We start from the raw sequence: 26,828 nt of genomic DNA, 5'->3' as shown, positions 1-26,828 counted from the left end.
AAAGGAGGGAACTGGCCAAATCGCTTCTTATAGGGTTTTCTTAGGGGAGTATTTATTTATTTATTTTTAAATTTATTTATTTATTCAGGGGGTGGGTGGTGGTGAATGTCACCGTATTTTGATAGGTGAATTGAGGACATATATACATCTGAGAAAATACAGGGTTATTAAACTGGAGAAGGATTTTGTGAATGATGGTAGAGATTGGATGGTGGAGATTGGAGGATTTATTTTAGAACTATAATTCATATAACCACTATGCAAGTAATGGCTAGCCAACTTTTGTTGTAGTCCAAAATGTAAAAAAAAGTCCAGCTCCACTTCATGTAGGAGGATGTCTCACCTGCAAATGAGGGTAGTTTCTCAGATATGACAAACGTATTTTGCATTCTCCTTTTTTCATAGGTGTGTCATCACCTATTGAATTGTGTGTTTTTATGAGGCAGACCTCAAGGCTTTGTGCTAACAGTCCTCCAGGGAGACAAAGGAATGTGTCCAGCCTTGAGAAAAAGGTTAACAAAAGTAGTTAAGAATGAGATAAACAAAAGTGGGCAGATTCAGAGGGATTGGGAATTGTTTTCCACTCTCGCTTCACTCCAGTGAGCTATGCCAACATGCCGGTTGCAGCTAGAAGTGGTAATACGTCACATTTGGTTTCCTTACGTGTAGTGGGCATATGTGTTTTGTAGCAAAATCATTGTGTTTTGCAGCAGTTTTGACCTATTTTGAATGTTATTGATGAAAAATTAATTTGGGGGGGGGGGGGGTAGCTTTCAGGAGATTTCAGTACTGCCTTCTGGGACATGTATTGCCAATACATAGCATCAGTTGATATGGGGGAACATTCAGCTGATGTATTCATTATAATCAAAGCATAGGATTCTGAGCTAGACTTTCCCAATCTAGTTCTTTCCACCTTCACTATGACTAAACCTTCCTTCTTTTGCCTTCTGTAGTCAATCAGTTTAATAGAACGAGGGAATCCATCTCGAAGCTTGGAGCAGGTCTGCCGGTGGGCTCATTCTCAGCAGCGCTCAGATCCTGAACATGTGGAATACCATGATCATGCTGTGTTCCTCACCAGGCAAGATTTTGGTCCCGCAGGTATGCAAGGTACTGTATTTATCTTCATCAGGTATGTGGAGTTTGGTGGACACATGCAAAGCCCAACAGTTTGAGAGTATTGCCATTGGCAGCCTAAGTGGGTACGGCTTTTCTGGAGAAATTGCCTAGAAGGTTTTGCAAAAGCCAGTAAAAGTTGGAATTAAATTAGAAAATATTGAAAATTGACACAACGATATCTTGTCAACTTGCACTGTGAACTTCAGACTCAAAGAGAAAAACATGCTGGTAGTTCACATTTACACAACTTGTGACTCATCAACCCCTGAATAACTGCTGGTTATATATTGTGGCCTCATAGTGGTATTCGATCTTCTGTTTCTGCATTTTTAGACAGGTAGTAAAATCAGGGTGTCACTGAACCCCCACGGAAGTGATTATGTGTCTGTTGGGTTATATTTGGATTTGGTGCAGAACATGGTGCTAGCCTGCACTATATTCTTCACTCATTCTGAACAGCACAGTCAAACTTGTGGTCCTGATGGAAGAAGAGTATGTTTGAGTCCCTTTGGGGAGATAAAATAAAGTCTTATTATTAAGAACTATACTAGCAAATAGGACTTTTAAAATTGAATTATTGGTTTAGATTGAATAAAGAGTGTGGAGGAGAGAGAGTTTATGGAGAAGCATTTAAGTAAGGATAGTTGACCCCCTTTGTTCCTACCAGTTTTTTTCTCAGGGAACCATCTGCCTCCATAATAATAATAATAATAATAATAATAATAATAATAATAATAATAATTTATTTTTACCCCACCACCATCTCCCCACGGGGACTCGGGGCAGCTTACATGAGGCCAGGCCCAGCAATACAGTACCTCAATAGAGCAAGAACACAGTAATAAAATACCTATATAAATAAAAATGTAATGTTCGTTTGTGGGATTAACATAACTCAAAAACCACTGGACGAATTGACACCAAATTTGGACAAAATACACCGATCCAGCCAATGAGTGACCATCACTCATAAAAACACTGAAAAACACAGCAGAAGAGACTTAAAAAGCCAAAAAAACAAAAAATGTATTACAACACATGCACAAAACTATACACAAACACACATATATACACATATACACAAATATACACATATATATATACACACACAAAACACATATACAAAGAAGGAAGGAAGGAAGGAAGGAAGGAAGGAAGAGAAAATGAGGGAGGGAAAGAAGGAGGGAAGGAGAAAAGGAAGGAAAGAAAGGTAGAGAAGAAAGGAAGAAGGAAGTAAAAAAAGGAAAGAAGGAAGGAAAGAGAGACGGAAGGAAGGAGAGAAGGAATGAAAGAGAGAAAGAGGGAGGGAAGGAAGGAAGGAAAGAGACAAGGAACCAAAGAGCAAAGGAAGGGAGGAAAGAAACAGGTAGAGAAGGAAGAAGGAAGAAGGGAAAGAAGAACATAAAAAAAAAGATGGAAGGAAGGAAAAAGGGAGGGAGGGAAGGAAGGAGAGAAAGAAAGAAGGAGAGAAAGAGGGAGGGAAGATTGGCTATAGCAATGCATGGCGGGTACAGCTAGCAAAGAAATAAAAATACAATACAAAACCAGTAAAAATAACACATCAGCAATATAAAATCACAACATTTAAACACAGAAATTAATCACAGTGGGCGAAGCAGGATTCAATAAATTAAAATTAAAACACTGGTGAGACAGCAATGACATGTATTTGTACAGGGGATCCGAAAGATAAAGTAGGGTTTGGTTGTACTGGCAAATAAAATAAAGTGCTTCAGAGGGTATTTTTGAAGGAATTGGTCAGGTCAGGGGATTATTGTTCATTTATTCATTGAAGGCACACTGGAACAGCCAAGTTTTCAGGTTCTCATTGAAGACTCAAAAGACAATGGATTCCCAAAATCACAACAAACACAAATCCACTACAAGTCGTAGTACATAAATCACAAAGGTAATTTTTTTTCCAGCTTATATAATACAGTATTAAACGTATAACCAACTTATGTACTGCAGCATTGAGCAATATACACCGAACAAAAAACCGTTGTTTATACAGTGATTTTACATCAGTAACAAAAGTAGAGTCTTTCTTGCTGTAAAGCAGACTTCTCTTAAGGGCATAAGATCCCTTACTTTCTCTAAAGATACTCTTGATTGGGGTTTCCAGTCCCTTGTAAGAGGATATCCACGTAGAGGATTTCCAGAGCCAAGGGGCCACCACAGAGAAGGTCCTCTCCCTCATCCGCACAAGTCTCGAGGCTAGCCCAAGATTTTTTTGCCCCAATCATGTTTCACTGTAACACATAACTTATAATTAATTCCTTTTGATGCCTATGAGTGCAACACACTATTACGTTGACATTCCAATTTTTTCTTCTTGGGTTTTTTTTTTTGCTTTGGTGCTGGACATTCATTATTAGTGCTCTCTGAAGTGATGTTAGACTGGAGATGAAACCACATGTTTTTCAAATGGCTTTGATTTTGTTTGAAAAAATAAAGAAGAGGTCAGTAGGGGGAGAAGGACACTGTGGGCCCTTCCATACAGCCATGTAACCCAGAATATCAAGGCAGGTAATCCACAATACCTGCTTTGAACTGGATTATCTGGGGCCCCTTTCACACAGTTGAAGAAAATCCCATATTATCTGCTTTGAACTGGGGCCAGATGCAGACAGTCCTTTATCCCAGAAGTATCCACATTAAAAAATGCAGATGTTTCTGGGGGCCTGTCCATACCCAATCCCAGAAAGCACATGCTTTCTGGGGTGGATGTCCAGACGTTCTTTTGGGACTAGCCGGAGAGAACGTTCAGATGCCCTACCTCCTCCCCCCAAGCTCCAGACCCCTTATAAAAGTAAAAAGTACTTACCAGGTGTGCAGTATACCTTTGGTCCATCTCTCCCGGTGTACAAATAATGCGCCAGGAAGGGGGGGGACGGACCATTTTCCTTCTCCTTCTTCCGCTCTCCTGCTGTGTCATTTGTACACACCAGGAGAGTTGCTCCGAGGGTATACTCCAACCTGGTAAGTTATTTTTACTTTGCAAAAGGGTCTGGAGGCTTGGGGGAAGGGGTTGGTATTCCCACAGTTTACCAGGTTTATTTAACCTGATAAATTGTGGGAATGGTGTCAGGACTGTAGTCCAGAGACTGGAAATAGTGGGTTTATCTCTCGCCTTCCAAGAAGGTACAGAATAAATCCACTATCAAATTAATTTGCTGCAAATGGTATGTAGCAAATTAATTCGGGAAATCCAGAACATTGTCTGGATAGCTTCTCCTTTATTGTGGGAGTTCCCGCAATCAAGGTCTTGTCTGGATGGGCCCTTTGATATATGTCAGCGTGGACTCAGATATTCCAGTTCAAAGCAGATATTGTGGGTTATTCTGCCTTGATATTCTGGGTTATATGGCTGTGTGGAAGGACCCTGACACCACACTGTCATATAATCCATGGATTTTTTGCATCTGTGTGGAAGGGGACTGAGGTATAGTTGTTGTCCCTGTCTGTTTCTAAGGGGAGGACCTTTAGGGGGACTTTGCAAGCTGTGGAGAGCCTATGGTAATGCATCCAGGAAGGTATTGGGATTAGTAATGGATAGTGTGCATCCAGGAATGGAAACTTAATGGGTTATCTCAAGCTGCATGGTCACAAGAAAGATAGGTTCCATTTTTCCTTGAACATTACAAGCTGTGATGTGGATGTTCCAGTTTCCATATACAGAAAGCAGGTAAATTTTGCTGCCCATAGGATGGCAGCGGGACAACTTAGGTGAAGCAGGGGTGTCATGGGGTATGAGGAGTGTTGTCATTCACACTTACTGTCACCAGCCAATCCCTCTCCGATGCCGGAAATACAGCTTAATGGTGTAACATTAGAAAATGTTAATCATTTCCGCTACCTTGGCAGCCACTTCTCCACAAAAGTCAACATTGACACTGAAATATAACACTGCCTGAGCTCTGCGAGTGCAGCATTCTTCCGAATGAAGCACAGAGTTTTTGACGACTGGGACATCTGTAGGGATAGCAAGGTGCTTGTTTATAAAGCTATTGTCATCCCAACCCTGCTATACGCCTGTGAGACGTGGACTATCTACAGACCTCACATGCAACTCCTAGAACGATTCCATCAGTGTTGCCTCCAAAAGGTCCTGCAAATCTCTTGGGAAGACAAGCGGACAAATGTCAGCGTGCTGGAAGAAGCAAAGACCACCAGCATTGAAGCAATGGTCCTCAGCTACTAATTCTGTTGGACCGGCCACGTTGTCTGGATGCCCGACTACTGTCTCCCAAAGCAGTTGCTCCGAACTCAAGAATGGAAAATGGAATGTTGGGGGACAGGAAAAGAGATTTAAAGATGGGCTCAAAACCAACTTTAAAAACTCTGAAATAGACACTGAGTACTGGGAAGCCCTGGCCCTTGAGCGCTTCAGCTGGAGGTCAGCTGTGACCAGCAGTGCTGTAGAATTTGAAGAGGCAGGAATGGAGGGTGAAAGAGAGAAATGTACCAAGAGAAAGGCATGTCAAGCCAACCCCAACCGGGACCGCCTTCCAGCTGGAAACTAAAGTCCTCACTGCGGGAGAACATGCAGGTCAAGAATAGGGTTTCACAGTCACCTACAGATCCACCGCCAGGATTGGAAGACAATCCTACTCACAACCAGGGATCACCTAAGTAAGTAGCAGCTGCCACTCTCTGTCCTCCACCAATTTTCTCTTCCTATCTTGCCTCAAATGAACTTTCCCTGTAGACTACTCTCCAAGCTTGGCTTGGAGCAAGGAATATATTATTTTTCAAAAGAACCACAGGGTTAGTTTTTTGGGTGTGTGTGTGTTGAAATAAAAAGGTACTAACTCCCTATGCAGTTTTTCCTATACAGATTCACTTCCTGCATTAGCTCATATTTTCCCTTTTAAGATATTTTGCCCATTGAAAGTAGAGAGACTCGCAAGCAGAACAAGCCTCCGGGACTTATTGGTATGCAGTTTTCAAGTTCCAGTTGCATTTACTGTATTTGCTATAAGCCTTAAAGTAGGGGGAAACTATACAAGGCTAATTCCTTACACTTCATTTGTAATCTTGTGATTTGAGATTTTCTTGAGGAAGGGGGAAGGGCAAGGAAAACTTGACCTAAAAGCACATTTAGCCTTACCTGATTTTTTTTTTTTTTTTGCTGTAAACAATAAGAGGTGAGGTATTTGAAAAGAATCCCAAGCATTAGACTTTGTTTTCACTGTCTCCCACTCCCAAGGAAAAAAAATTCTTATAACCAATAACAAGCCAGTGTGTTGTCCTTATGCACACCCTTGTTCTGCCCAAAGCAATGAACGGGAGTTTCAGTAAACAACCCTAACCTGCCCTTTTAACAACGCTCTCATTGGAGGAACTGTTTCTTACACAACAGATGCAACAGTTCAAAACTCCCATCTGGATGGCTGCAAATAACATTCCATTTCAGATGAATATATAAAGCAGAGCTAAGAAACATTTGGCCCCATTTGTTGTTGTTGTTCATTCGTTCAGTCGTTTCCGACTCTTTGTGACCTCATGGGCCAGCCTATGCCAGAGCTCCCTGCCAGCCGTCACCACCCCCAACTCCTTCAAGGTCAATCCAGTCACTTCAAGGATGCCATCCACCCATCTTGCCCTTAGTTGGCCCCTCTTCCTTTTTCCTTCCATTTCCCCCAGCATCATTGTCTTCTCTAAGCTTTTCTTTCTTCTCATGAGGTGGTCAAGTACTTCATCTTGGCCTCTACTATCCTTCCCTCCAATGAGCAGTCGGGCTTTATTTCCTGAAATATGGACTGGTTAGATCTTCTCACAGTCCAAGGCACTCTCAGAACTTTCCTCCAGCACCACAGTCCAAAAGCATCTATCTTCCTTCGCTCAGCCTTCTCTATCGTCCAGCTCTCACATCCGTAGGTGACTATGGGGAATACCATTGCTTTTACTATGCGGATCTTCGTTGCCAGTGTGATGTCTCTACTCTTCACTATTTTATCGAGATTGGACATTGCTCTCCCTCCCAAGAAGTAAGCTTCTCCTGATTTCCTGGCTGCAGTCTGCGTCTGCAGTAATCTTTGCACTTAGAAATACAAAGTCTGTCACTGCCTCCACGTTTTCTCCCTCTATTTCCCAGTTGCCAATCATTCTTGTTGCCATAATCTTGGTTTTTTTTAAATATTTAGCTTCAACCCAGCTTTTGCATTTTGTTCTTTCACCTTGATTAGAAGGCTCCTCAGCTCCTCCTCGCTTTCGGCCATCAAAGTGGCCCCATTAGCTCCAACCATTATGACCAATGGCCAAGTTTCATGGAAATTACATCTAGGCGCTTTGTACACAACTGAATAAAATCCCACATTTTCTGCTTTGAACTGGAATATATGACGGTGTGGACTCACATAACCCAGTTCAAAGCAGATATTGTGGGATTTTATTCAGTTGTGTGGAAGGTGCATAGATGTAATTCCCATGAAACTTGGCCATTGGTCATAATGGTTGGAGCTAATGGGGTCTGTACAGTTTCATTTTGGTGGGAAGACTTAGCATTGAGCAATTGTGTTGTTAAAGTGCGAATTATGGAACCCTGTGCAGACGGTTGGTCAAGGCGACTTAAGCAGCGTGCAGTCATTGAATTCTTGACAGCAGAAGGTGTCACCCCAAAGGAGATTCATCAGAGAATGCAAACTGTTTATAGTGATTGTGTTGATGTGAGTATTGTGTGTCGTTGGGCAAGTAAGTTTAAAGATGCTGAGGTGGGAACATCTGACTTATGTGACAAACAAAGATTTGGACGCCTTGTGACAGCAACCACTGGGTTTCACAAGCAAAAGGTTGATAGATTGATTCAGGATGATTGTCGTATCACTCAGAGAGAAATTTCAAGCATAATCGGCATTTCACAAGAACATGTGGATCACATTATTGCTTTGTTTGACTATCGGAAGATCTGTGCGCGACGGATACGTTGAGAGAACTGTGAGATGCTGGTTGCGGAAACAGAGTGTCGACTTCTTCCATGACGGCTTCAGAAAACTTGTTCATCCTTGGCAGAACTGTATCCAATTGTCTGGTGATTATGTGGAAAAGTTTTTCTTTGTTGTGTCAGGAGCGACTTGAGAAACTGCAAGTCGCTTCTGGTGTGAGAGAATTGGCCATCTGCAAGGACGTTGCCCAGGGGCCGCCCGGATGATTTGATGTTTTATCATCCTTGTGGGAGGCTTCTCTCATGTCCCCGCATGTGGAAAAGTGAATTGTGGTAGTTAAAGAGCACATTCTAAGGATTATTTCTGCATTTGCTTTATTAAAATATTCCCATCCAAACCCAAGTAACAAAGGTGGAGGCATTACTTTTCATCCAACCCTCATAATCCAGTTAAAAGCAGATAACGTGGATTATCTGATTTGATCATCTGCATTATATGGCAGTGTAGAAGGGGCGAAACACATGCTGTATCTTCATCAGTGAGCACGAAAAATCTCTCTCTAGGCCTTTTCAGTAATGGCAATGTGATTGTGAAGTGGATAGGGAAAAATCTTGCCTCTTGATAGGAAGTTGTGCCTGTAGAGATATATATACACAAGACTGCACAGTATGCCCTCAGTATCTGCTGGGGTTGGTTCCAGGATCCCTCATGGATACCAAAGTCTATAGAGGTACGGGTCCCATTATATGCAATGACATCGTAAAATGGTGAACAACGCAAGTAGATGATGGAAAGAGCATGAGGATCTGAAAACTGGTGGGAAGCTACAGCAGGGTATGTCTACACAGCTTAGTGTTTGGCATGCAGCAAAATCAAGCTTTGCTTTTTGGATTTTTTCTCTCTGAATATTTTTTACTGATGGTTGGTTGAATCTGATAATGCCAAAGCCATGAATATGGGGGTCCTCAAACTTTTTAAACAGAGGGCCTGGTCACAGTCCTTCAAACTATTTGAGGACCGGATTATAATTTGAAAAAAAAAACCCGAAACATGCCTTATTTGTAGTGCAAAAAACACTTTAAAACAATACAATAATTAAAATGAAGAACAATTTTAACAAATATAAACTTATTAGTTTTTCAATTGGAAGTGTGGGCCTGCTTTTGGCTGATGAGATATGATTGTTGTTGTTGTTGTTGTTGTTGTTGTTGTTGTTGTTGTTGTGTGCTTTCAAGTCATTTCAGGCTTAGGTTGACCCTGAGCGAGGGCTGGGTAAATGAACTTGGAGGGCTGTATCTGGCCCCCGGGCCTTAGTTTGAGGACCCTTGATTTACATCTTGCTATGTTTAGATGGAGCTGGTTGCTTGTAAAGAGTGAAAAACAGCACAGTACATACCTTGGATATTGGAAAGCAAGCCCTAATTTAATGTCCTCATTGAAACGGCTCTCAGTGATGCCTGGACTTTGGTTTCTGTGGAAATATATTTTCCCATTGGTTGTTACCCTTACTCAGTACTGTTCCACCCAGCCGCTTAGTATATAAATACATTTCAGCATGATCACATTTGCACTAATAAAACCCAGTGCCTGATTCATTCATATTTGTTCTGCTTTGACTGGGTATCCGTGGAATGAACAACATGAGAAGATCTTGGCAGCATTCAGGGGTCAGGGCAAGTCTTCAGCTTCTTGGGAAAAAAATATGCTGCAACTCCACAATGTTTGGGCTCAGCACAGGGAGAGCAGCCAAGGGAGGTAGTCAGCAAAACTGAAATGGTAATTAAGAGTGCACATGCTGGTGGCTGGCTTTCTCAAAAAGGGCCCAGCGTTGATCCTGCTAAAACCGTTTACTTTAATGGAAAGTGCTCTGGGCTTTTAAACCCGGTAGCTCTGCAGCGTATTGTAAATGGAAGATCAAAGTTACAAAGATGGCCATTCATGGCTTTGGCACCATTCCCTGACTTTCCAGTTCCATTTGGCAAGCCTGCCCACTTTAAAACGCTGAAGCCTCTGTCTGGGTGGAATGCAGTGCGTTGGGTTGTGTATGAGAGGCTATCATGGGAAAAGAAAAGTGATTATTTCTCTCCCTAACCCCTGGAATAGCTGTTTATGTGGATTCTTCTGTGCTATTACAGAGATCTCCAGAGGTAGCTAAATCTCTGTCCTGTGATATGGGGTTGGCTCATTTATCACACCAAGCAAACATTTTCCTTCTAACTTTGCTGAAATTACTCTTGCCTCTTTCTTTCTGGATTAGGGTCCCAGTTACTGACATGTTAAGTTAGTGTGATGACAATGAAAATGGTCTTCGAGATACTAGGGCTGGGCGGTTTTGTTCGTTAATTTCGTAATTCGTTATTGATTCGTATTTAAATTAGCTTACGATCCGATATTGAGCCATGCAGAAGCAACTAAAAATCGAAACGAATTTTTCAATTTATTTCGTAATTGTTTCGTAATTGTTTCGAAATCGTTTCGAAATCGTTTCGAAATTGTTTCGTTATTATTTCCGTATGTCTGGTGCAAGTTTTAGGGTTGTTGTTTGTTTTATCAGTGATAAAAAAATAAATTATCACACCAACAGTCAACAACAGAGGGAGAGGGAAGCTTCAGAAGTTCCCCCTGTCCCATTTGGAGGTTTTTTTAACGTATTGCGCAATCGCGTCCGCCATTAACGAATCGATTCGTAATTGTTTCGCAGTTTACGAAATTTTGTATATTTAGAACTTTTTTAAAGAAAAATTTCGGAATTCTTTTAAAAAACGAAACGCAAAAACCCTAAAAACGAATCGAGTTTAGAAACAAATTTTTCCGTGGTTACCCAGCCCTACCAGATACCTTATATACTTGAGTATAAGCTGAGTTTTTCAGCCCCTTTTCTAGGCTAAAAAAGCCCCCCTCGGCTTGTACCTCACAACCCCTGAGGATGCTTGCATCTATATGCAGGTGAAACATCAGGAGAGAATGCCTCTAGAACATGGCCACATAGCCCAAAAAACCCTACAACTACCTGGTAAGACTTTGTATTTCAAGGTGCAAATATTACTGCAGATGCAGACTGCAGCCAAGAAATCAGAAGATGCTTACTTCTTGGGACCAATCTTGATAAAATAGTGAAGAGTAGAGACATCACACTGGCAATGAAGATCTGCATAATAAAGCAATGGTATTCCCCGTAGTAACCTATGGATGTGAGAACTGGACTATAGGGAAGGTTGAGCGAAGGAAGATAGATGCTTTTGAACTGTGGTGTTGGAGGAAAGTTCTGAGAGTGCCTTGGACTGCCAGAAGATCCAACCAGTCCATACTACAGAAAATAAAGCCTGACTGCTCATTGGAGGGAAGGATATTAGAGACAAAGATGAAGTATTTTGGCCACATAATGAGAAGACAAGAAAGCTTAGAGAAGACAATTACCCGGTGGAAAATGGAAGGAGAAAGGAAGAGGGGCAGACAAAGGGCAAGATGGATGGATGGTATCCTTGAAGTGACGGCCGACAGGGAGCTCTGGCATGGGCTGGTCCATGAGGTCATGAAGAGTTGGAAGCGACTGAACAAATGAACAACAACAAGACCCAGATCTTTGAAAAGATTGGGTCTTTCCATGTGTGGGCCCATTGTGTATTGGGCCTGGGGACCACATCACACAATTTCTGGGCCCAATTCACACAGCAGTCTCTGTTTTTTTTGGGCTGCATGAGCCCAAAAATCCAAGATGGCACCAGCCCCTTCCCCAAACCCCAAAATAAATCATTACAAATTAAAACAACTTACCCGGTCACCAGGGCCGTAGCCAGAAAAAAATTTCGGGAGGGGTTGAAATTTTCGGGGGGGTGGGGGTTGAAAATTTCACGGGGGCGGGGGGGGGGGGGGGTTGAAACCTGCCTCCTAGCTCACGCTGAAGCAAAGAGTACAGCAGGGGGCAGAGCAGCCTTCAATAGCCTGCAGCTCTGCCCTTGTCAACCACCTCCACCAAGTCTGGCCTCCTTAATGAGAGCATTCAACACCCCCCCCCCACTTGGTTGCTTCACTACTGTTCTGTCGCGCACTGGGACTGTAAATAATTGTCTTTAGAACAGGATGTGAAACCTTTGCCCAGCGGGAAGCCAGGGGGCCTAAAGAGAAGTTCTCAGAGGTTCCCACCACAAACAGTCTTTAGATGGTTTGAGAAGTACAACAAAGTCTTTTATTAATGAACAATCAAACAGAAACTTCTCTTGTCTTCAGTAAAGTTAAGCAAATAATTCCAAGCTTTTAGGCAACTGGTGATTTCCTAATCTTGCCCACGAAGGACAGGCAACTGTCTTCAATAACTTCTTCTTTAAAGGAAAATCCCCTTTTTAACTTCTCCCAGGCTGACTGTAATCTAACCCTTACTGATGTGGGCTCTGCTACCGGGTCGAACTGCATCTCGAATGCCGAGTGGACCTACCAGCAAGGCAGTAGATGTTCTCCAGCTGGAGTTCTTTGGTCTTTAGGTCTGTTTTCCTGGAAATTCTTTGGAGACTCTTAAGACCTTTCTCCCCCGGAAGGTCTTAAGGGTTGAAGCTTTTGTACTGGGGAAGCTTGCACACATCCTATACATAAGCTTACCTTGCTGAGACTAACTAAAAATGGCTCCCTTCCCTTCCCAATTGCCCTGAGCAAGTGGCGGAACCAAAACTTAACAATGATGGACAGGTGACTTGCCCTATGACTGCAACCAAAGAAGCCACCTATCTGCAGAGTCCCTGAAACCTAGGACTGCAAGCAAACATTTAATACAAAGCAAATAAAGTTGGAGCTCCTGGTACAGCTGTACCAGAACAACTACATCGGCTATTGCTGCAAGTAATGACAGTGTGAATAAATTGCTAATATTTGCTTGAGATAGTGCTTGCAGTTCTGGAGGGACTCTTGATTTTTTACATCTCATAGACTTAGCATGGGGATTTGGTTAACCAGTTAAAATTCATGAGTAAACCAGGTTTTTAAAAAAAATCTGAAACATTTCGGGGGGGGGGTTGAACCCCTAACCCCCCCCCCCTCGCTACGGGCCTGCCGGTCACCATTAAAATAGTGCCGAAGTCCTCCTAGTGTGTAGAGAAATGACACGGCAGGAGATGATGGCTGAGTAGGAAAATCACCACCCACCCCCCTCTCCTGGTGCATCATTTTTACGCATGAGGAGGACTTCAGTAGTAGTTTAATGGCTCATGAGTATGTTGTTTTAATTTTTAAGGGATTATTTTGAGGGGGCTTCTGGGTATCTGTACCGGGAAAGTACAGGTTTTGTAGGAAAGTGTGGGGACTTTAACGTGTACCTAAGTAGATTTCTTAAACTCACTTTGGCATGTGTTTAAGTGAAGTCTGGAAGTGCCTTAAGATTCGGAGCAATGGGTTCAAATTACAGGAAAGGAGATTCCGCCTGAACATTAGGAAGAACTTCATGTCTGTAAGAGCTGTTCAGCACTGGAATTCTCTGCCATGGAGTGTGGTGGAAGCTCCTTCCTTGGAAGCTATCAAACAGAGACTGGATGGCCATCTGTCAGTGGTACTCTGATTGTGCCTTTCCTGCATTGAAGGGGATTGGACCAGATAGCCCATGTGGTCTCTTCCAACGCTATGAGTCTAAGGAATCATTTTTGAGAGGCGCTTTCTATAGTAATACCAATGAATAATAATAAATGGACAGAAGAGATAGATGATTTTCACAGTTTCCTCCCTTTTCCTTCAGTTTCTCGTTTCACCTTTTGTGGTGATCTAAATGGTGCCTCCATTCCATGGAATAAACTGGGCGGGAGCATTGGGGAGTGCAGAAGGATAAATGAAGAAGCCATCTCATGGAAACTTTGATTGAGTTGAAGGGCTTTCCTTTGAATGGGACCCAACTGGATAGAATCCAGTATTAATAGCAACGCAGTCCACTCTCATGCAGTAGCTGTCTATAAGGAGATGTGATGCTGGCCTGCTGAAGTAGCATAATATATCTCCTCATTAACACCATGTTTAATGAACTACAGATGTTACTGCTATGGTGTTGAAGCTTACCATCTCCTTTCTCACTCTGGTGAAGTTATACCTTGGAAAATATGTCACAGGGACTTCTGATTGTACCAGTGATCAGATGTTGGAAAAGACACTTTTTTGAACCTTACCTGCCAAAATCCACCAGTGACGCCCCATTTCCTCTATTATGTATTGAATCTATTCATGAAGTAGATGGCATCTATCTTCTTATATAAATAAAAATGTAATGTTCATTTGTGGGATTAACAGAACTCAAAAACCAGTGGGCCAATTGACACCAAATTTGGAAGGCATACACCTAACAACCCAATGTATGTCCTTCGCTCAAAAAAAAACATTGATTTTGTCGTTTGGGAGTTGTAGTTGCTGGGATTTATAGTTCACCTGCAATCAAAGAGCAAAAATGAACTCCACCAAAAATGGCAGTGAACCAAACGTGGCATACAGGACTCCCATGACCAACAGAAAACACTAGAAAGGTTTAGTGGCCATTGACCTTGAGTTTTGGAGTTGTAGTTCATCTGCATCCAGAGAGCATTGTGGACTCAAACAATGATGGATCTGGATCAAACTTGGCACGAATACTCAATATGCCCAAATATGAACACAGATTGAGTTTGGGGAAAATAGACCTTGACATTTGGGAGTTGTAGTTGCTGGGATTTATAGTTCAACTACAATCAAAGAGCATTCTGAACCCCACCAATGACAGAACTGGGGCAAACTTCCCACACAGAACCCCCCCCCCCCCCAAAGACCAACAGAAAATACTTAAGGCCATCAAGTCCAACTCCCTTCACCAGGGCAAGAAAACATAATCAAAGCCCTCTTGACAAAGAGGCATCCAGCCATATATGTGTATGTATGTATGTATGTGTGTGTGTGTGTATGTGTGTGTGTGTGTGTGTGTGTGTGTGTGTGTGTGTGTATATATATATATATATGATTCACACACACACAGATCATAGATTTGAAAGGGACCCCTAAAGAAGGACAATAATATGTTCCATGTTCCAGAGTAGGTAACCCAGACAATCTCCACATCAACACTGACAAAGAAACAGCAAGAAATACTGTTTACTCACAAGCATAAAGAATAGAACAATTGCTTTGGGAGACGGTGGTCGGGCATCTGGACAACATGGCCGGTCCAGCAGATGAAGGCGGAGGACCATCGCTTCAATGCTGGTGGTCTTTGTCTCCTCCAGCACACTGACATTTGTCCGCTTGTCTTCCCAAGAGATTTGCAGGATTTTTTGGCAACGCTGATGGAATCATTCTAGGAGTTGCATGTGACGTCTGTAGACTGTCCACGTCCCGCAAGCATATAGCAGGGTTGGGAGGACAATAGCTTTATAAACAAGCACCTTGGTCTCCCTACGGATGTCCCGGTCCTAAAACACTCTGTGCTTCATTCGGAAAAACGCTGCACTCGCAGAGCTCAGGCGGTGTTGTATTTCAGTGTCAATGTTGACTTTTGTGGAGAGGTGGCTGCCAAGGCAACGGAAATGATCAACATTTTCTAATGTTACACCATTAAGCTGTATTTCTGGCATTGGAGAGGGATTGGCTGATGACTGCTGGAAGAGCACTTTGGTTTTCTCGATGTTCAGTGACAGGCCGAGCTTCTCTTATGCTTCTGTGAAGGTGTTTAGAGTGGCTTGTAGGTCTTCTTCTGAATGTGCACAGATGACGTTGTCATCAGCATACTAGAGTTCTATAACAGATGTTATAGAACAGATGTTAGGAGCCCCCGGTGGCGCAGTGGGTTAAACCCCTGTGCTGGCAGGACTGAAGACCGACAGGTCGTAGGTTCGAATCCAACACATCCTTGTTTGACACCTGATTCCACCTTAAATGGGTCACTTTGGGAGTGATTGCTGTCCAATACTGTTGCCATCATGTCATCAGATTTTGATAAACACTAGGCTATAGGATCCATGGGCCATGGTTGACCTGATATATCCTATCTTTTAGCTTGTCTGAACATTTTCTCAAATGCCAGAAAGTGCCAAACGGAAAGGTTATATAAAAGAAATACCACATTTCAGAAGCTTGTTTGGGTGGGTGCCTATGTACTGAGATTTAAATTGCTGTATTTTTAATGAGAATTCCTGCCATTTTTTTTTTTTTTTTTGCTTTTATGATGTATGTCTGGTGGAACATCCTAATGGGTTTTGTTCCTATTCCCAGGCAGCTGTGTGTTCATGGCCCTCCAGTGGGAACCAAGCGTGAAATATGATTGAAACAATTCCAGTGCATGGTTTCTTCTTTCTCATGTACCCTCTCTCCACTCTTTTTTCTTCCCCCTCCCTTCTCTCTTTGTCTTTGCTCTTGTTCTTCGTTTTGTTCCTTTGCCTCATTCCAGGGTATGCTCCTGTCACTGGGATGTGCCACCCTCTGCGCAGTTGCACCCTCAACCATGAAGATGGATTCTCCTCTGCATTTGTGGTTGCTCACGAGACTGGACATGTGTAAGTTGCTGGGGGTGGGTGGGGATTGTTCACTGGTGGTCACATATCTTTACAGTGAGTGTGGCTGCTTAGCGGGAGTCTTGGCAGGACATTCTGTGCAGTTAGTTCCAGCTGTTGTTCAAAGTTGCCAGCTTAATTAGAACTTTTAATAGCAGGCCTATTCTCCAGAACAACAAACTTCTGATGTCGATTCCTTCACAATATATTATGCAGTCTTTTATATTTCGCCCATTTGGAGGTGAAGCTATAGTAATGTAGCTTGAAGTATATTTTAAAAAGGTAAAGGTTGTCCCCTGACATTAAGTCCAGTCATGTCTGACTCTGGGGTGTGGTGCTCATCTCCATTTCTAAGCCGAAGAGCCGGCGTTGTCCATAGACACCTCCAAGGTCATGTGGCCGGCATGACTGCATGGAGCGCCGTTACCTTCCCACCGGAGCGGTACCTATTGATCTCACATTTGCATGTTTTCAAACTGCTAGGTTGGTAGAAGCTAGGGCTGACAGTGGAAGCTCACACCGCTCCCTGGAATCGAACCTGCAACCTATCGGCCAACGAGCTCAGCAGCTCAGCGCTTTAACCCACTGTGCCACTGGGGGTTCATATATATTTAGAGAACATGAAATACCTGGGTCTGAATCAGCTGAGTTTCTGCCATGAGCTCAAAATGAGTGAAATTTGCACCGGGACTGTGGCGCAGCTGGCTGGGAGTCAACTGTATTAAGATCACTACTGACCAAAAGATAATGAGTTCGAAGCCAGCACGGGTCAGAGTGAGCTTCTGACCAATTTGCGTAGCTTGCTGTCAACCTTTGCAGCCCAAAAGACAGTTGCATCTGTCAAGTAGGAAATTTTGGTACTGCATATGCGGGCAGGCTAATTTACGAGGCCATAAAAATCTCCAACAAGCATGCAAAGAATGAGAAAGTACTTAATTAGTGTCACAAATGGATGGTGAAGTGACAGCTCCCCTGGTGGCCAGAATACCCTCATGAAAAAGCTGGAATGCTAAATAGCCTCTGTGTGTCTGTCTATATATGTTGTGTGTCTATGGCATTGAATGTTTGCCATGTACATTGTAATCTGCCCTGAGTCCCCTGCGGGGTGAGAAGGGCGGAATATAAATACTGTAAATAAAATAAGTAAATAAATAAATGCTGCCAGTGTACTGTGACTAAGGAAGGGTAGGCAGTGGCATCTGTTAATGAGGTCTTCTTATGTCTCTGACCAGATAGATTTTTCACCTTTGGAATAAATCTGAGATTAGTTGCTTAGAATGTCTGGCCAAAATATCATGTTTATCAGCATTGCTTTTTTACATGTGGCAAAAGACAAGCAAGAAGATGGAATAGGTGTTCAAAGTATTGGGTTGTTGTAGGTTTTTCCGGGCTATATGGCCATGTTCTAGAGGCATTTTCTCCACACGTTTGCCTGCATCTATGGCAAGCATCCTCAGAGGTAGTGAGGTCTGTTGGAAGTAGGATGATGGGTTTATATATCTGTGGAATGACCAGGGTGAGACAAAGGACTCTTGTCTGCTGGAGCTAAGTGTGAATGTTTCAACTGACCACCTTGATTAGCATATCATGGCCTGACAGTGCCTAGAGCAAACTTTTATTGAGAGGTGATTAGATGTCCTTGTTTGTTTTTGTAGTGTAATTATTGGAATAAAATTGTATATAAAATGTATATAATGCATATTTCAAGGTAAAAAAATATACAGAATGCATATTTCATAAAATAGTCAATTTGCATTTATAATGTTAATAATGAATGAAATGAAATGAATGAATGTTTCAACTGACCACCTTGATTAGCATTTAATGGCTTGGAAGTGCCTGGGGGGAATCTTTTGTTGAGAGTGATTTGATGTGCCTGATTGTTTACTCTCTGTTGTTTTGCTGTTGTAATTTTTGAGTTTTTTAATACTGGTAGCGTCAGGAAAAAATAACGTCAAGAGAAAATGCCTCTAGAACATGGTCATATAGCCCGGAAAAACCTACAACAACCCAGTGATTCCGGCTATGAAAGCTTCGACAATACGTTCAAAATATTATTTCTATTTCACTCTTCATTGTTGTTTCATAGTCCTTGGGAAGCACTGCTTACAGACTTTTTTAACAGGTTAGGTATGGAACATGATGGCCAAGGAAACCGATGTGCCGATGAGACCAGCATGGGGAGTATTATGGCACCGCTTGTGCAAGCAGCATTCCACCGTTACCACTGGTCCCGATGTAGCAAGCAGGAGTTGAACCGTTACATACAGTAGGTCTACTTCCTGGGATTTAAAACTTTTTGTTTTGTAGAGGCTGAATTGGTGGGATATGGAAATACTTTGAGGGTAAACATCTCTGGAGTAGCTGAATGCAGATGTCAAAACTGTGAAGAATGTATGAATGTGGCAACACACCAACTTTTTTCTCACTTTTGCTTGTAGTTCTTACGACTGCCTCTTAGATGACCCATTTGAGCACAACTGGCCCAAGCTGCCAGAACTGCCAGGAATCAATTACTCGATGGATGAGCAATGCCGCTTTGATTTTGGTGTGGGCTACAAAACATGCACAGCTGTGAGTATAGAAACCCTGTTGGCAGGGCCCACTGTTTCTTCTCTCTCCCACATTATCCTTAAGGGCTTAAGATTTTCCCCAGGGCTGATTCACATGTTTGGGTTTTGTCCACCAGTGACACTCCACAATGCAAGTCAGCACATCTGATTTTCACGGATTCCTCCCACCACGTGCCATGCATTTTATATCTCATACACATCCAAGGATTTACTCATCCTCAACCACAGCTTTTCATGGATTGTGGGATATAGGCTGCCTTGTAAAAATGTATCTAATTTTTGAAATGTTTAATGTGGGAATCTGATTTATTCATTAAGGTGATTGGATTACACTCAAAGGAGGATGTTCATAAGATGTCTGTATTTTTGAACATTCAAAGTCGTTGAACTTGCTTTGGTATTTAACAGCTACACAGATCTATATAAATAAAAATGTAATGTTCGTTTGTGGGAATAGCATAACCCAAAAACTACTAGACAAATTGATACTATTTTTTTAAAAGAAATTTTATTAAGCTTTATAAGAAGAATACAACGAAAGAATGAGAACAATAAGATATTAGAAAGGTGAGAAGGGAGAGAAAGAGAGAAGAGAGAGAGAGAGAGAGAGAAAAGGGAGATAAAAAAACTCCCACAAAAGCAAAAACAAAAAGGCACAAAAAAAGGGATGACTTCCATTCCATCTTCTTGGCAATAGTCTTTCTTTCATAAAAAAAAAAATTACTTCTCAAAGAGAAAAATTGTCCCTCGTATTTATTTTCATTTTTGCAAATTTTCCAGATAGTTATTGAGAGTCCTCTTTAAAATATTACTTGTGTTTCTCTTCAACAAAAAAGTCAATTCGTCCATATCTTTTATTTCTCTAATTTTCCCTATCCACTCTTCTATTGGTGGAGTTGTTTCCTGTTTCCATTCTCTTGCGAAAACAATCCTGGCGGCTGTCGTAGAATTGATACCAAATTTGGACACAATACACCTATCCAGCCAACAAGTGACAATCACTCATAAAAACACTGAAAAACACAGCAGAAGAGACTTAAAAAGGCAAAAAAACACATTATAATGCATGCGCAAAAACATATATATATATATATATACGCAAACACACATATACACATATACACAAATATATACCCACACTTATACACACAAAACACATATACACAGACTGGGCCACAGCAACGCATGTCAAGGGACGGCTAGTATACAAATAAAAATAAAAATAAATAAAATAAATAAAAACACTGAAACCACAGCAGAAGAGACTTAAAAAGCCTAATAATAATAATAATAATAATAAAAAACAATACAATACATGCACAAAACCACATATATACTCACACAAAAATATATATATACACAGACTGGGCCACAGCAACGTGTGGCAGGGGACAGCTAGTTATATATAAGTGAAACTTGACAATTCAACAGTTTTGATATTTATCATGGAAAGAGAATGTACACGTTTCCTATCAACTATAAAACTGAGGGATTAAAAGAGCATTAGCGTAAACCACTCTGAAATAATACTAGCTATTATTTTACCTTAATACCATATATACTCAAATATAAACCAACCTAAATATAAGCCATGGCACCTAATTTTACCATAAAAACTAGGAAAACGTATTGACTCGAGTATAAGCCAAGGGTGGGAAATGCAGCAGATAGTGGTAAATTTCAAAGTAAAAATAGATACCAATAAAAATACATTAATTGAAGTATCAGTAAGTTAAATGTTTTTAAATATTTACATAAAATTGTAATTTAAGATAAGACAGTCTAACTCTGATTAAACCATTATTCTAACCTTCTTTGATGTAAATGTGCTTATGTAGCCTTCCAGTAATAATGAAGGGAGTAAAATAATAAATCTAACAATAACAGTAATAATAGAATAAAACAATAAATGTAGTAATAACAATAAATAAAAAATAATCAATGTAATTTTTAATTTTTTTGTCGTGTCAGGAGTGACTTGAGAAACTGCAAGTCGCTTCTGGTGTGAGAGAATTGGCCGTCTGCAAGGACGCTGCCCAGGGGACGCCCAGATGATTTGATGTTTTATCATCCTTGTGGGAGGCTTCTCTCATGTCCCTGCATGAGGAGCTGGAGCTAATAGAGGGAGCTCATCCGCCTCTCCCCGGATTCGAACCTGCGACCTTTCGGTCTTCAGTCCTGCCGGCACAGGGGTTTAACCCACTGCACCACCATAATAGAGTAAAATAATATAAATGCAATAATAATAATAAACAGAGTAAAATAATACATGTAATAATAATAATAATAATAATAATAATAATAATAATAATAACAACAACAACAACAGAATAAAATAATAAATAACCTTGATTTGAGTATAAGCCAAGTGAGTCTTTTTTAGCCTAAAAAGGGCTGGAAAATCTAACTTATACTCGAGTATGTACAGTATTTTAAAAATCAGTATTTAGGCTCTGCTGCTGTGATTTAAACCATAGCGCAATATGAAATATTAAGGAGTTTAAGATGTTCCTAGTGTTTTGAGTAATGTGAAAGAAAAACATAACTTTTGCATCATGAATTTCTGTGATGAGAAGTAATAACTCAAATCTGGAGTGCCTTTTTTCCCTGTTGGCTAAGATCATTTTTTAAAATGAGAGTTACAGTAACAAAATATTCTTAGCGATGACTACATAGATTGTAGATAGTTGAGAACAAGCTGTTTGTTAGGTTCTTGTGGGTTTTTTCGGGCTATAGAGCCATGTTCTAGAGGCATTTCTCCTGACGTTTCGCCTGCATCTATGGCAAGCATCCTCAGAGGTTGTGAGGTCTGTTGGAAGTAGGAAAAATGGGTTTATATATCTGTGGAATGGCTGGGGTGGGGCAAGGAGCTCTTCCCTGCTGCAGTTAGGTGTGAATGTTTAGCTGATCACCTTCATTAGCATTTGAAGGCCTGCCTGAGCCTGGGAAAATCTGTTGCTGGGAGGTGTTAATCTGTGTCTGGTTTTTTTTTCCTCTCTGTTGTTTAGCTGTTATAATTTTAGAGTTTTTTTAATACTGGTAGCCAGATTTTGTTCATTTTCATGGTCTCTTCCTTTCTGTTGAAATTGTCCACATGCTTGTGGATTTCAGTGGCTTCTCTGTGTAGTCTGACATGGTGGTTGTTGGTGTGGTCCAGCATTTCTGTGTTCTCAAATAATATGCTGTGTCCAGGCTGGTTCATCAGGTGCTTTGCTATGGCTGACTTCTCTGGTTGAAGTAGTCTGCAGTGCCTTTCATGTTCCTTGATGCGTGTCTGGGCGCTGCGTTTGGTGGTCCCTATGTAGACTTGTCCACAGCTGCATGGTATACGGTAGACTCCTGCAGAGGTGAGAGGATCCCTCTTGTCCTTTGCTGAACGTAGCATTTGTTGGATTTTCTTGGTGGGTTTGTAGATAGTTTGTATGTTGTGTTTCCTCATCAGCTTCCCTATGCGATCAGTGGTTCCCTTGATGTATGGCAGGAACACTTTTCCTCTGGGTGGATCTTCATCTTTACTTTAAGCTGTTTGTTCTTTCTCCCAGCTCAGAGATTGCTTCTCATTTGTGTACATTGCTCTTCTTTCTTCACAGTTCAGAACATTTGACCCCTGCAAGCAGCTGTGGTGTAGTCACCCAGACAATCCTTACTTCTGTAAAACAAAGAAAGGACCACCCTTGGATGGAACAGAGTGTGCTTCAGGCAAGGTACCTATTGCTTTAGAATATGTTCATTTTTACCTGAAGGCTGGTATATCTTATACTTAGTCCATGTAGACACATCTTGACATGCCTGTGTGGACACACAGACAGCACACCATATGTATAAATCCTTAGTGGCTGGAATGCGTCTTCTCAGGCAGTGATATACATTTCTGTGAATATACCCTTTATTGTCCAATAATATTTACAAACACTGCCCATGAACATATCTCTCCCCATTGACACTGATGAGCAGAGTTTTAAAACTGAACTTTTTCCTGTTGTATGATGATTGAATTTTCTGTTATAAAACCACTTTGAACATCTTCTAGTGGGAAAGGAATAGAGGTAAATGTAAATCAAATGTACATAAATAAACCCAATAATCCAAATATTTGACTCAATAGTGACTGTTTACTAGGCATGGTTAGTTACCGTCGGAATCGTCGGAATTCATAATAAATTCGGAAAAATTACCTTTTTGAAGTGATTTCAAAGTTTTTAAGGAAACCGGAAGTCCCTTTGCCCTCCAAAACCTTTTCCACCACTTTTGTTATGACTCTTGAAGTGAGTCAGGAATTATTCAACTTTTCCCTGCTTCTGGTCCCTGGCTCCGGCTCAAGCCAGAAATGCCAGTTTTAAAGCCAAAGAGGCTAGTTTTAAACCAGAAAAGGAAGGATTTCCTGGCCTTGACTCAAGCCAGAGAAGCCAGTTTTAAACCAGAGAAGGAAGGAATTTCCTCCGCTTGCTTGTCCCCATTTCTGGAGTAAAACAACTACTTTCAAAGTAAAGACCACCCAATGAAACAGGAAATAACACTTTCAAACCATTAACAAAAAGATTCAGAAGTCTCGGAAGTTTAAAAAAAAATTCTGTGAAAATCGAAATTGACTTTAGAATCGAACCACCAGCGCCCCCTACATCCAAAACGAGTTTTGAACCATTTTTTAAATCAAACAAGCTTACTGTTTATTTAAGTTGTTACTTAGGTTGTTACTTTTGGAAAATGGAAATCTTCATAACCTTTTGGAGAATTATGATCTTTGGAAAGGCATGACCTAGAAATCATAACTTTTCGGAAAATGTCATTCGTAACTTTTTGGGAAATAGAAATCTCCCTGAGAAAAGTTAAAAACTTGCTTGAGTCAACATTTTCCTCAGTAGTAAATATCCACTAGTATTCATGCAAGGCAATTAGGTTTCTCAGCTGTTAAATTGATATACCTAGATATCTCTTTGAACTCTTAGGGACAAAGATATGCCAGTGCACAAACACACACACATACACACCGAACAGAGTTTCAGAAGTGTTCTTTCAGTTGGCTAAAAAGCATCTACTCTCCCTTAAAACACCTTGGTTTAAATCATGCTCTCAAGAGACAAAAATAAGCAGAATTATTTAAAAGTAACGCAGTTGGTTTGCTCACAAATTTCATCTATTCAGCATACAGGTACATTGCTTATCAGTCCAGTTACAGATAGGATTTGAAGTAGTTTCTCTGTGCAGATAACACAGGGCATCTTTCTCATTATCAACAGTCCATGGTCTAAAGCAGGGATCCTCAAACTAAGGCCCGGGGGGCCGAATACGGCCCTTCAAGGTCAGGGTCAACTGACTTGAAAGCACACAACAACAACAACAACAACAATGCTACCTCATCAGCCAAAACCAGGCCCACACTTGCCATTGAAATACTAATAAGTTTATATTTGTTAAAATTGTTCTTAATTTTAGTTATTGTATTGTATTATTGTATTGTTTTAAAGTATTTTTTGCATTACAAATGAGATGTGTGTAGTGTGCATAGAAATGCATTCATTTTTTTCCAAATTATAATCCGGCCCTCCAACAGTTGGAGGGACTGTGACCTGGCCCTCTGTTTAAAAAGTTTGAGGACCCCTGGTCTAAAGCATCTCTCTGGTCTGAGAGTCTAATAGAGTCTCTGTTCTCTAAAGCATTCAGTTTCTACTGACTTCTGAAAGTATACTGTTTCTACATTGAAAGTCAATGGCTTCTGCCTTTACTAGCACCTGAAGGCATACAGTTTCTAAAATGGAGTCTGAGGCCTGAACAGTCCCAGTTCTGATCACATGGTCTTCAGTCTCTTCCACAACATAGAGTTAAGGAAAACTGCATGTCAACACACACATATGTAATACAGTAAGTAAAATGAATTGTATACAGACAAATAACTAGTGGAGACTTGAAGAAGGTTTCTATTTTCAACAGTTACTATGCCTCCGGTGGTGCAGTGGGTTAAAGCACTGAGCTGCTGAGCTTGTTGACCAAAAGGTCGCAGGTTCGATTCCAGGGAGCGGCGTGAGCTTCCGCTGTCAGCCCTAGCTTCTGCCAACCTAGCAGTTCGAAAACATGCAAATGTGAGTCCGGCGGGAAGGTAACGGCACTCCATGCGGTCATACTGGCCACATGACCTTGGAGGTGTCTATGGACAACGCTGGCTCTTCGGCTTAGAAATGGAGATGAGCACCACACCCCAGAGTCAGACATGACTGGACTTAATGTCAGGGGACAACCAACCTTATGTATTGTCAAAGGCTTTCATGGCTGGAATCACTGGAGTGTTGTGTGGTTTCCGGACTGTGTGGCCGTGTTCTAGCCACATTTTCTCCTGACACTTTGCCTACCTCTGTGGCTGGCATCTTCAGAGGATCCTCTGAACATGACCATACAGCCTGGAAACCACACAACACTCCAGTGATTCCGACTGTGAAAGCCTTCGACATTACATAGTAACAACCTAAGTAAACAGTCACTATTGAGTGAAATATACACAACAGGGGGTTACTGCTTGGTAGTTGTGTTTGATGGCCAATTACATTTCAATAATACCCAAGTGAACATCAAATGCCTGGGGTATTGTTTTTAATTTTTTTTAATTTTATTGTTCATTGTTTTTATGATTTTAAATGTACTGTAATGTTTCTTTTTTGCTTTTTATCAATGTATGTATTTTATATATGGCATCGAATTGTGCTGACTCTGTACGCTGCCCTGAGTCACCTTCGGGTTGATATGGGCGGGATAGAAATAGCGTAAATAAAGAATAAATAAAAAATAAATATCAACTGTATTGGTAGGAACAAATAATTGATAGGGTTGTTGTAGGTTTTTCAGGCTATCTGGCTCTGTTATAGAAGCATGAGGATGCTTGCCATAGATACAAGTGAAATTTCAGGAGAGAATGCTTCTAGAACATGGCCATATAGCCCAAAAGACCTACAACAACCCAGTGATTCCAGCCATGAAAGCCTTTGACAATAAATAATTGATAGATTGATGGATTTGCTGTTTACACTTCATGTTCACTGCAGGCGTAGCAAACTTGATGGCAGATTATTCTATACTTTACTATGCCAGTCTTTGAACTGTTCCAAGTAAATACTACAAACTTCTGGCAGAGTGAAAAGGCTAAGTGGGCAATAGAAATAGATCAACCACAGTGTAGTTTTGGGGTTTTTTAAGGTGCTGCAGAAGTGACAGGCTTTTTTAATGACTCCACTGTGCCACCCAGGCCCCCTGAGACCTTTCTTTATTACTTTAAGGTTTCGTGACTTCACAGCCGTCACTGTCCGCCTGACCAATGAGAGCGGGAGAAACAGATTCCGAACCCAATTGTAAAGCCGGGTGCTTCTGTGGCTGTAGAACTGCTCTCCTCACTAACACTGGACAGTTATGAAGAGGCAGGTGTTCAGGTAACCCCTGTTTCTTCTCCTGTTCCAGTGGTGTTTCAAGGGTCACTGCATCTGGAAGACTTCAGAACAACCTTACAGCCAGGATGGCAGCTGGAGTTCCTGGTCCAAATTTGGTTCCTGCTCCAGGACTTGTGGGGGTGGGGTGCGCTCTCGCAGCAGGAACTGCAACAACCCACCGTAAGTTTGGCTTTCGGGGAGATGAGGATGGAGGGAGACCATGTCCCCTTTCCCTCCCATTTACTAACAGTACGGATGTAAATCTGTTAATTGTTCCCTTCTCTCATGCATCAAAGAATGGAGATTTCAAGAAATGTTCTTCTCTAAGGGTGACATTGTGAGAGGTTTTGCAACTTT

General features: G+C 41.4%; 1 protein-coding gene across 2 annotated transcripts in view; it reads left to right on the top strand.

Moving 5' to 3' along the window:
- The window catches only part of ADAMTS14 (ADAM metallopeptidase with thrombospondin type 1 motif 14), a 129,296-nt gene that overhangs the window by 63,577 nt on the left and 38,891 nt on the right, over positions 1-26,828 (top strand). Inside the window, exons 6-11 of one of the 2 annotated variants that reach the window (XM_067465694.1) lie at positions 957-1,104; positions 16,387-16,492; positions 18,615-18,758; positions 18,931-19,063; positions 22,653-22,766; positions 26,503-26,651. In XM_067465694.1, the coding sequence (XP_067321795.1) occupies positions 957-1,104; positions 16,387-16,492; positions 18,615-18,758; positions 18,931-19,063; positions 22,653-22,766; positions 26,503-26,651 (794 nt within the window). Of the gene's footprint in view, positions 1-956; positions 1,114-16,386; positions 16,493-18,614; positions 18,759-18,930; positions 19,064-22,652; positions 22,767-26,502; positions 26,652-26,828 lie in introns of both variants that reach the window. The other variant, XM_067465693.1, reaches the window with a different exon arrangement.

This window comes from Anolis sagrei, chromosome 3 (assembly GCF_037176765.1).
Source record: "Anolis sagrei isolate rAnoSag1 chromosome 3, rAnoSag1.mat, whole genome shotgun sequence".
Taxonomy (NCBI): domain Eukaryota; kingdom Metazoa; phylum Chordata; class Lepidosauria; order Squamata; family Dactyloidae; genus Anolis; species Anolis sagrei.
The sequence above is the reverse complement of the archived record's forward strand: the minus strand, read 5'-3'. Positions and strand labels throughout refer to the sequence as shown.